The 11,692-nt window shown below is 41.2% G+C and overlaps 1 protein-coding gene across 3 annotated transcripts; it reads left to right on the top strand.

The window, feature by feature from the left end:
* The first annotated feature begins 291 nt into the window (after nt 1-291).
* Nucleotides 292-10,405, top strand: LYAR (Ly1 antibody reactive). Of its 3 annotated transcripts, none has more exons than XM_084266884.1 (9): nt 292-360; nt 759-902; nt 2,393-2,507; nt 4,473-4,580; nt 5,607-5,690; nt 7,495-7,831; nt 8,126-8,221; nt 9,121-9,206; nt 9,576-10,405. In XM_084266884.1, the coding sequence occupies exons 2-9, from the start codon at nt 781-783 to the stop codon at nt 9,708-9,710; spliced, it is 1,083 nt and encodes a 360-aa protein (XP_084123010.1). In that variant the 5' UTR covers nt 292-360; nt 759-780; the 3' UTR covers nt 9,711-10,405. The 3 variants fall into 3 exon arrangements, with proteins under 3 accessions (XP_084123010.1, XP_084123012.1, XP_084123011.1); XM_084266886.1 differs by having other exon boundaries at nt 302-335; XM_084266885.1 differs by lacking the exon at nt 292-360 and having other exon boundaries at nt 597-902.
* Nucleotides 10,406-11,692: the final 1,287 nt, after the last annotated feature.

Below are 11,692 nucleotides of genomic sequence, written 5' to 3' on the forward strand. Positions count from 1 at the left end.
GGCCGCTGCCGCAGGGGGACGGGGCTGAGGGCGAGCTGAGCGCCAACCGCCAGGACACGAGCGTCACCCAGCCCTCAGGCGGGGAGAACGCGGCGCGGCCCGGCAGAGGCGAGAAGAGCATCCGAGGGGAAGGAGCCGGCCCCGCTCAGCCCAGCGCTTACCGGCTCCGGCCACCTCCCAGCTCCATCCCCGCGTGGCCACCCGGGCAGCGTCCCCAGACCCACCATCGGCCTCAACCTGCCGCTTCCGCTCCTTCCGCTTCCAGGGCGCCAGCGCGGGGCGGAGGTCGCGCAGGCGCAGAGCGGCAGCAGCGGGCGGCACGGCGGGGGCTGCACGTGCGGCGCGGGGCGGCGGGCGGAGGCACGGGGGCAGCGGGCGGGCGGGCGGGCACGGGGACCGGGCAGCCTTCCCGCCCCGTGGGGCCGGGCTTTCCCTCAGGCTGTTCCCGCGCAGCGGTGACTCTTCACACCCAGCGGAGACCATCCGGCTGCGGGGAGCGGGTGGAAAGGGCGGGGGTGGCGTACCGCAAGCGGAGGGCAGCGTATGGGCAGGGGATGGGAGGCGGTGGGGTTACTGGCTTCCCGTGTGCTCGGGGTATCTCTATCAACAGCTCCCGCTCGGGCTTCCCGCGGCGGGGTGACGCGTGTTCCCTCGGCCGCTTTCAAACGCGAGCGCTCCTCCTGGTGTCTCCAGGGCCGCGCTCGGGTGGGCAGGAAGAAGGGGGTCCCCGTCCCCACGCCCTGTTCCCCGTTCCCCAGGAGCTCCTGACCGCTCGCCGAGATGGTGGTTTTCACGTGCAGCGCCTGTGGAGAGTCCGTGAAGAAAGCGCAGGTTGAAAAGCACGTCAGCGTCTGCAGGAACTGCCAGTGCCTCTCTTGCATGGACTGTGGCAAGGATTTCTGGTAGGTGACGGGGGGGGGGGGAAAGAGCCTTGCTCGCTCTGCAGGGGCTGTCTCAGATGTTTCCCTGTGGTGTACTGGCATTGAACCGGGCAAATCATGAATAATTCATCTTTGTGTTTAAGCAGTATGTGTGTTTTTAGGTAATGCTGGCCTGAATTGCAGGGACAACACAGTAAATAGACTTGCAATTTAATTTGTAACTGACAGTGCTTTCTGCTTCTCACCATCAACAGCCGTTACTTGTTGCGCAACTTCAGAGAGAATGAGACTGGCAATAACATCAGGAATCCTGAATTCCGTTGTCGTTGCTCAAGACTCAGAAGAAAGTAGTGCTGCTCTCTTCTTTTGAAGTAAAAATCAGAGAATCACAGAATCACAGGGGTTGGAAGGGACCTCGAGAGCTCATGGGGTCCAACCCCCCTGCCAAAGCAGCTCCCCAGCTCATATTGCACAGGTCGGTGTCCAGATGGGGCTGGAATCTCTCCAGAGAAGGAGACTCCACACCCCCTGGGCAGCCTGTCCCAGGGCTCCCTCACCCTCACTGGGGAAAAGTTCTTCCCCATGTTGGTGTGGAACTTCCTGTGCTCCAACTTGCAGCCATTGCCCCTTGTCCTGTCCCCACAGACACTGAAAAGGGGCTGGCCATTTCCCCCTGCATCCCATACTTAAGATACTTATAGACATTCATTAGATCCCCCCTTAGTCTTCTCTTCTAAAGACTAAACAACCCCAGCTTATTCAGCCTTTCCTCACAGGGGAGATGCTCCAGGCCCTTAATCATTTTCGTAGCCCTTCTTTGGACTCTCTCCAGGAGATCCCTGTCTTTTTTATCCCAAGGAGCCCAGAACTGGACACAACACTCCAAGTGGGGCCTGACCAGGGCAGAGCAGAGGGGGAGTATCACCTCCTTTGACCTGCTAAAAATGTATGAGTTTGCATAAGAAAAGGAGATTGTCCTCAAGTAATCACTGTATTTCTCAGTGCTTCACTGACAAAAGATTAAGATCCATGGTTTTTCATTCCTTTTTGGCATCACTTACACATTGGTCAGAACTATACTACCACGTTAGTGTGTCTATATTTAGGAATAAAGGTTTCACAAGCATTTCCCACCTGCTTTTCTAATTTTAAAACCTGTCACTGTAAGTATTGAAACACAGATGTGCGGTAGTAGCTGCACATACATTACAGGTGCAGATGTGCTTAAGTTATGGAGTCATTAATAAAAGCAGCTGTATACTGAAGGCTTAGATCTGATTTTGCCAGTCAGAAATGTTCTTTGAAGGCTGTAGCGTGACAGAAGTGTCAGCAGTCTTGCAAGCATGTACTTCAAGCAAGCTGAACTTTATTCATATAAACATTGACAGAATTAGGGTTTAAATGATAGATGCTATCATCTATTACTTGAGTTTGTTGATTGAATAAGTCTTGTGTGGTTTGAAGGTCTGAAACACTTTAGCAAACTAAAGTTAAACATCTTCTGTGTGCAGGGGTGACGATTATAAGGAACATGTGAAATGCATAAGTGAAGACCAGAAATATGGTGGGAAAGATTTTGAAGCCAAAACTAACAAAGGAGATGCTAAACAACAGGAATGGATTCAGGTAAGGTTTGTACTATATACAGATATGATAAATAACAGTTATAATCAGGAAAGGCACGAGAGAGGCTGGACTGGAACAAACCAGAGAGGTATTTTTCCCCAATATCCACAGCTTTCTTTTGGCAATTTCTTGGTAGTTCTATTACTTGCCCTGGTAAGAAGTTGTTTGATTTACTGTTCCCTAGCTCTTACATAGAAAAAGGGATTGCTCATTGTCTACCCTCTTCATACCACATATGCTTTTGTAGACCTCTGTCAGGCATCCTTCCCCATCTCATCATCTCTGTTCCAGACTGAGAAGTCCTATCCTGCTATGTTGTTCTTCCTTTGTAAATTGTATCTTTGGTCCTCTGAAGTCTTCCCAGTTTTAATGTGCCTGTGAAATGAAGTTAGAAGAACTACATTCATTGTTCAAGATATGGATGAACCACAGATACACTCTGTGTCATAGTGGTGATTTCTGTGTCCTTTATTCCTCTCTTAATTATTTTCGTCAGTTGATCAGCTGCTTTCCCTGAGTGCTGCTGATTGTGCTGGCATTCATGGAAAAGCCTGTTGTAACCCCAAGATCTCCTGTCTAAGCTCCAGTGGTCAACTTTAAGCCTGCCAGTTTAGATGTGAAGTTACAGTTGCTTTTCCTACGCAAGCTGCTTTGCACAGATTCGTGTTGAATTTAATTAACCTTTTTATTACCTAGTCACACATTTTCCAAAGATCTTTCTGGAATTTTTCACAGTCCTTATTCTGAATATAACTTCATATTATCAGGAAAACTTTTCTGCCTTCTTTTGAGATATTTTATAAGCATGTTGAACAGCAGAGCCCCCAGCATGGATGGAAATGTGTCCTACCCTTTCTATCCTATCGTTCAGGTAGCTTACCCTCCACCCAAACCTATTCTCTTTCAGCCATTAGTTTCCTTTAAGGGTTTTAGGAAGAAACCTCCAACATGTTGGGTTTTTTAAAAAAAAAACCTTAAATATCATTAGCTAGATCACCTTTATCCATGGATTTGTTGATTTCTATCTTGTATAGAACACAGCCTATCAAAGAATTAAGCTACAGGGATACTGTGGAATATGAATCACACCTGTGAAATCAAGAGATTACTGCCATTGAGACTGAACATTGTTTGAGTACGTTGTTTGAAGGCAGTATGATGTGAGTGCTATTGCTTATGAAAGCTATCAGCCTTCCTCAATAGTAGGTGCTTCCTCGCAGAAAGGTGAGGGATTACTACACACTGTCCCTTTCTGGCAGCTTTATCATCCACAAAACGTTTCATTAAGCAGATTTTCAGAAGTGCAGGAATGTTCTCCACTGTCCAGTGGTGACATCTGTAAATAATGGGAAGGAAGCTCAGAGCCTGTCTTCCCCACAAGCAGCAGTGCTGTTGAAGTAACTGCCATAAGGCCCTGCTTCACCTTCTCTGCTCTCTCAGGCTGGCATCTGTAGCACAGGAATTTTCCAAAGCTGTTTTACAGGAATTAGCAGTTGATGAAGGTTGCTTCACTGAAAGAAGTAAAAAAAAAAAAGGGCATGTCAAACTGTGGCCTCCAAATTAGCCTGATCTCTCACAACTCCAGGAGTTTGCAAAAACCAGTCAATTGATTTTCTTACTACAGGTCTTGTCCACGATGCAAGAATCTCCTGTGTAATCCACTTACTTTAAAATGCTTCTATTACAGGTTGTAACACATACATCAGAAAGCACTGGTGAGCAGTCCTGCTTGCCTCTGCTTACTAAATAAGTATAAATATTTATATAGATCACTTTGATACATCTTATGAACCAAAAGGTTAGTGCTTTTCCCATGCATATCAAACAGTGCTTATGAGCAGGCTATACAGCCTGTGAGTGTACTGGGTGATTCCTGTCCAATTTGTTTACAGCTTGCATGCCTTGCATGTATCATTTGATCATTATGCTTCTTATACTGATTTCATTCTGGTTTTCTTCATGCAGAAAATTCATGAAGTAATGAAAAAGCCAAACATAAGCCCTAAAGTGAGGAACATTCTGGAGCAAATGCGTGTCTTTGATAATATTCCAAGGAAAAAAGTGAAGTTTCAGGTATGTTTTGATAGAGATTTGTAGTAGTGCATGCAGGGAGATTTAAAATAGGCTGTCTTTTTTTTTCCTTTTCATTTTCTTTTAACAAAGGTGGGACAATTTGCTTTTTTGGGCATTGGTAAATAGATGGTGTAATAGCTGGGTTTCAAATAGGCAATGCTTCTAAAATCATCTCCTTGTGTAAAAGGACTCTGTGTGCTATTTTAATTTGGTTTTAAAACAGAGATTCACCATTTTCTATGTTCTTTTTCTATATCCTGCTTTTTTTCTACTTGGAATTTCTGTTGAATGTCTTTAGACAGACTTTTAAAGGATGCCTATTTCTGTGGCTTTGGTTTTTTGTGGTAAAGGCAAGAGACTCTTTTGAGAGTTTTTCCTGTTTGTCAGTATTCTGACAGAATCTCCTACACTAGTGCTTCACTAAACCTTGCACCAGACAAAGCAAATTCCAAATGTTGCATTTAGTATCAGTAAAGAATTACTGACAAGCTGGCCTTTATTCCTCCACACACCCCCCTCCCCTGTTCTGTGCCTCAGATTGTGAGGCTGAGAGGTCATCATTGCTTCCAGAGCAATCAGGTAGAGCCTAGATGATCTGTGGTGAAATTGCTGCCAGTGAGCTGAAGGTTAGACTATTTTTCTACAAAATTAGCATTCTAAGCAGGGAAAATGACACTGTCAAGAATCACGTTTATTTTTGGTAAGATATATTGCAGTGGAAGATCAAAAGGTTTTGCATTCATTGTTCCAAGCTTGAGGATTATCATTTCTCTCTGTTTACTCCTGGATTAATAGTTAGTGAAGCAATTGAGAGTTGTGGTACAGCCTCACACCAGTATGAAGACATTATGCAAAACAATTTAGCACAGAGGTTTAAGAGATTCATACAAAGGTCTAACTAGACTGTCATCAGAAGAAGTTATTAGATTCCTAAATGAAAACTAAGATCAAGAACTGAATATATAGTATTCAAGAAAAAAAATCAGAAATGTACCTTTTCAGTTGTTGTTTTTTCCTTCTGCACAGAATTGGATGAAGAACAGTTTGAGAATTACAGACAGCACTTTGCAAGACCAGGTGTGGGATATTTTCTCTGAAGCAACCAGGAATGTAAGTTAAGTTAGAGGTACCACATACTTCAACAGTCAAAAATGCTGTAAGAAAAACCTTTCAGACTACATTTGTAGATATTAGCAGAAATACTGTCTCCATTGTTACCATGGATTATGTTACAGTGTAACATTCTTAGGCTAAATTGCTAATTTGTGGTGGATACTGTTGCTGAAGAAGTTGCACATACTGGGCAGGTTGGGCTTAAAAATAACGCAGTGACACAATTGTGACATAATAATCGGAAAGCTAATTTAACTTTATTCTATGCTTTTAGTACATTGGGAAAGGGAGAACGACAATTTTGGTTCCAGTCTTTTCCCACACATTAAGATGTGATGAAACAGCATCTTTTCAGAGCTTTATTGGCCTCAAATGAACGTTTATTGGAGCATGAATTTAACAGCACCTAGTTTACCTATTTTATTAGTGGAGAGAAATGAGTTGCACCAGTCTGATGCAAATACCTCCTGTTTCTGTGTCCAAATTGTGGACTTGCACTGACCTTTTTCCTTAGTCCCTATTTGCTGTTTCAGCACTGGCACGGTGTGTTTTGGTAGGGGGTTCTTGTGACTGATTGTTTACGTGTATTGCTGCTACTAGAAAGCTGCTACAGAGGCTTACTGCTCTGTTGATCTAAAGGTTGCTCTCCCTCTCCCCTGGGCTCCTTCTGAGCATAGCTTTAACGTCAGTCCCTTGTTGATGCTTTGTTTTCCTGGTTTGATGAATCCAATTAAATCTATTTGTAGTTTTTCTGAAGCACCCACATGGAACAGTGAGGAAGGAAACAAACACTTATTTTAAGGGATATGAACATAGCATAAACTCTGGGCACTGAATTTCAAGTATGTTGTGCTGCTGGAACATTAATTCTGAGCTGACACAACTTCACTAAAGCCCTAAGCAGTTGCCTCTTTATATTTCTTTTTTAAAATAAATATATTGAATATGAACAGTTATGTTATTTAAACACAAGTAAAATATTTTTCCATAGAGTATAGCCTTAAGGAAAAATATATAACAACTTTCTTGCTTAGACTGTGTCAGTACACCTTTGAGTTCTTAAAAGCATCTCAAGATATTCTTTGTAATACATACCTTGAAGTGTCTGTACTCAAAAGAAGTTCTTAAGTGGAATTCAAATTGGATTGAAATTTCTCTTTACAAGAACATGTTGGTATTAAGTTGCTCATATAAACACGTATTCTCTTTCTGAATAGACACATTAACATTTCAGTACTTGTAATTAGTGATCTTTAAATTAAAAAGTTCATTAACGTGGTAACTCTATTACAAAAAAGAAAAAAAAGCCCAGCAACATTAAAAGAAATTCAAATATGTTAAGGAGAGAAAAGAACAATTGGAGCAACCTGCACTGCTTTTGTTGATATGCTGGTCAACTGGGAACTGGATGCCAAAACTAAGATGATTACTCAAGGGATGTATATTTGGAAATAGGATCTGTATCTTGCTGTATTTTTGTCTGTGTAAAATCAGAGTTGTTTTTTCCTTAACTGCATTTTGCAAATATGCTAAAAACCCACCATAGATTATTATTTCCAATAGGAATTATTTATGTTGTAAGATAACATTTCCTCTGTGATGTTAAGATAATTAGCAGTGAAATTAAAAGAAGAATGAGCTACACTATTTAGTGCTATTGCTCAGGTAGCTGGTGTCACCTCGTGTAAGCAATTTAATTGAATTCAGGTTATTAGCGTTAATCATGAATGACATACTAGAGAGAAGTTGCAATGTCAAAAAAGGCATGTAAAAATTGTACTAATTTGTCTTTCAACAAAAGACTTCAGGTGAAAAAGAACAAGGCAAACCACAAGAGAAGGAAGAGAAGCAGGCTGCAGAAACTGGGGAAAAAACAAAGGCAGAAGAAAATGGGATTTCAGATGATAAAACTGAGAGGAAAAAGAACAAGAGAGAACGAAAAGAAGAAAGACAAAAGAATAAAAAGAAGGAGAAAAAAGACTTGAAATTAGATAACCAGCCAGAAGTAAAGAAGAGTAAGAAGTCCAAAAAAGGAAAGGAGAGCTTGGAGAATGAATGTGAAATAACTGGAAATGGCCATCAGAGTGACATAGAAGAGGAAAGAAATGTAAAGAAACGCAAGCATAAACATGCAGAAGGTATCCATCCTACAATTTACCTTCTTGGTTTTTTTGAGATACTTTTCTCAATGCCTTAATAATCTATATTAATGCTCAGTAATCTACTTTTAGTATCATTTTTATTGTAGTAAATTACATGTACAAAACATGTTATTTAAACTGTACAAGTGTGGTCGGACAGTTCTTTTATAAAATCTGAACCTCTTGGCAAATACAAACTCGATTTACAAGAACAGAAACTGTAATTCACATCAGGACTTTTCTTCTAGTTTTATAATTTTTTTCTGTGTGTTTATCCAATTCCATCTCAAGAACCTCCTATCACAACAAAGAGAATGAAAACTGAAAACATTCCAGAAGAGATGGAGACAGAAAACACCAATGGCAATGAAGAAAATGTGGGAACAGGTAAAGGTGTTCTTAAAGGGGGAGTTTAGATAGTTACAAAAATACTCAGAAAAAGACCTAGTGCAGAACATAAATATGGTGCTTGTGCAGCAAGCCATGAAATCTATATGAATACACTTCTGTTGCAGAGGAAGTAGCCTGTGCTGGGTTTAACACCTGATGCTGAATTATTTCTCTAGTTTGTTGCTTCTGCTGAGCAGGACACCTTTGGCTACACTTGCTTTCAGTGAGGACTGAAGGGAAAGTCAGGGAGGACTTTGGCATGCTTGTTTTACTGCAGCAAGGTCTCTTCCCTGCTGCCACTGACAGAGAGGACAATGGCTCTCCTGTATCTGCGTGCTGCTTATCTCCCCATTTCAGCTCAGTGAATCGTAAATTAAACTTTAGCTGTGTTTGACCTTTGTTTATGCTTAGATAAACCTACTCACACCTATCATCCACCACACTGTTTCACTGTCAGGGAATGTCTGTACTTGAATGTACAGACTGTTTGTTTGGAAACAACCTGTGTATGACCTCTGAAGGAGGGGGTACTGTGTGAAAGTCACTGCCTGTGCTCTAAGGGTGAGGAGGCAGGAGCTTCCCACCTATTCCTGTATTATGGAAGAGTTGCTGCTTGGTAGCTGCTGCTTGGTACGTGGAAATGAAGTAAAAGCAGTCCTGACCCTAGCTGTTCAAGCACTATGTTGTTCTTTCATGTCTATCCTATTGTACTCTTCAGAAACAGTCTGCCTGACTTTATGTTTAAGATGCCCTCCAGTTGTAGGGTGAGAGAACAATGAACTGTTGTGGTAGCTGAAGGGGTTCCAAAATGAGGAGATTGAAGGCTGGTTCCTGCTAAAGAAGATGACCCGGAAATACCTAATTTTACTAATGATGTACACCTAATTATTTTCTAGGTAAATTCAACTGGAAGGGAACCATCAAAGCTGTTCTGAAGCAGGCTCCAGACAATGAAATTTCAATTAAAAAACTAAGAAAAAAGGTAGAGTACAATGGGGTTTTTTAATCTCCTTGGGTCTTGGCAGTTTCTTTCGATAATACTTAAGTTCATATAATCCTGATCCACATAAGAAGAAAAAAGTTTGGCAAAGCATATTTTGCTTTGACTATTTTCCTTGCTTTTTTGACCAGTTTTCTAAATAAGTAATACGCAGCAGAGTATCAGCCATCAGAATGTCAACTGAAGTACATGTCCTTTATTGCTTACTGGACTGCAGAAGACATTCAATGCTAATTCTGCAAAGGAGTAATAGCATGATAATGCTATTTTTAATATATTAACAGGAATGTGGTATTGCTTATGCTGGAATCATCATCACTAACTCAAAACTGTTCCTCTGTCTTTGTGCAGGTTATAGCTCAGTATTACGCAGTAGCTGGTGAACATCACAAATCAGAAGAGGATATTCTAGTCATCTTTAATAAGAAAGTGAATAACAATCCCAAGTTTAAAGTTTTAAAGGACAAAGTTAAACTCCTGAAATAAGAGTTTGCATACTTCTTCATAACCTTTGCATTTTAATCTTGCAGACTGAGTCAAATTCTTCTGTCAGCTGTAAAAATACTATGCATTGGTGTCGGTTTAAATTGTGTGTATGAGAGAAAAATATAACTGTTAGGACTGGATTCCTCCTCTTTTTCTAGATTTATCACAGAGCATTTCCAGATATTTTATTTTTTGATTTTATGGAAAATGTATATTTTTGGTACAAGTTTTAAGAGAAATTGAAAATAACTGCTGCCTATTATGTTAAAATTCTTCCAGTAATGGATCTGATTTATAGCCATGAATGTTTATCAGGACCTCAGTTATGCAGATTTTTGCAGAAACTATTTTAAGAGCAAGTAGGATTTTCATATTCAAAAACCCACCATGGAGTAATGGTTTTGCTAGGCTAAAATTCAAAGCGTTATGATTGATGTCCCCTTCACCTGCTGTACCTAGTAAATGCAGGCTTTCATAACCTGTTAGTTTTGTATTGTAAAATGCATAACCAAAGTGTCTGCCAAGTTTGTATGTGATATTGCACATTTGGTGAAAAAAATCTAAAGACTGGGTTACCTGTATATGCAAAGCTACTGAATGTTTTAATTAGAAATGCGACTGACTTCAGTGTAAGTGGTCACACTGTTGAAATAAATTTCTTTAAAATGCCACCTTTGAATAAAAGAAATCTTGCCACTTTATGATTGTGTAGTAAGTCCATAAATTGCACAGGGTATGAAGAGGCTGTTGTATTGCACAGTTTAGGCAGGCCAAAGTCTTACATGCATGTAAGAGACAGTTGCCTGTGGAAAGTTCCTTGAAGTTCATAGGGTTTTAATCAAATGAGAAATACTTCCAGGTAGGGAGTTTCCTACCATGAAGCCATCTGTTTAAAACAGAGGTAGAAGACAGTGAAAACATCTTTCAGTAGGTCCTATGGTGTTTCATAAAGCTGCATAGTGATTTCAAGCAGATAGATGTTTATAAAACACCATCATGAAAATATCTGAATTAATAGAAATAATATATATATAAAAATTTGCAACAAATACTATTATATTAACATCCTAAATCGTTTTGTTGCAGTAATTGTTTCAGGGGCTTTTTCTTTTTTTCATTTAAAATTCATTCCACTCTCCTACACATTACATCTGTTGACCACGTCGTGTGTTTGACATATAAACTACATTTGCTGAGCTTTTGCTGACAAGATACCCTCAGTTCTTGTGATGATGGCAGCAGTTACGGGTGCAGTCAGAAGCAGTTACCAGGGTGACATGCATTGACCCCATCTTTTCCTCCCTCCCCTCAAATGAGGATTTAGCCTTTCTGGCCTACACTTCAGAACACCCATCCTGTGTCCACAGGCCGGGATCATCTTCCTTCCAGCCTGTCTGTGGGAGCATATTGTAGCTCTGCTCAGTGTCCAAAAGGGGCGTCAGGAGCACACTCTGCCCTGGGAGCTGTGCAGTAGCACTGCTGGCCACACGACAGCAGGCAGCCTGCATTACTTGCATGTTGTTTCTGTGAAGGCCGACAGGTTACTCGACATGCTCATGAACTCAGGAGCTGCACCTTTTTCCCTTTTCCACACTGCTAAGGGCAGTTTGGATTGTTCCTGCTATGCATTTAAATGAAAAAGTATTCACAGCAAATTCTTACTTCAGAGTGTCACAAGGGACCTTTCACAGCTTGGGAGAATGCTGGTGAAAACAATCAGCATTTTCTAATCTGCAGATGAAAAAGCTGATCTACATCAGATGGAAACAAGAGTCTAAATGAACCTTTGAAGTCATACAACAGTTCTTTTTATTCAGTCTAGCAGATAACCAGATACTTGCTTCATGTCACTGCAAAGTTCTGGTGTCTGATGCTCAAGGTTTACTTCAGTGCTCACTACAAGCACCTCTGAAGCGAAGCAACGATCAATGTTTAGAAAAAACCCTCACATCAGCTGAAAGCTGAAAATAGGGGATAGCAAA

The sequence above is a fragment of the Gallinula chloropus genome (assembly GCF_964237585.1).
Source record: "Gallinula chloropus genome assembly, chromosome: 7".
NCBI lineage: Eukaryota > Metazoa > Chordata > Aves > Gruiformes > Rallidae > Gallinula > Gallinula chloropus.

Bases quoted from the DNA above. Each gene is read 5' to 3' on its own strand.
- LYAR (XM_084266884.1), top strand. From the start codon at position 781: ATGGTGGTTTTCACGTGCAGCGCCTGTGGAGAGTCCGTGAAGAAAGCG. The intron at 2,508-4,472 runs GTAAGGTTTGTA...TTCTTCATGCAG, and splicing joins AACAACAGGAATGGATTCAG to AAAATTCATGAAGTAATGAA. The intron at 9,207-9,575 runs GTAGAGTACAAT...GTCTTTGTGCAG, and splicing joins TTAAAAAACTAAGAAAAAAG to GTTATAGCTCAGTATTACGC.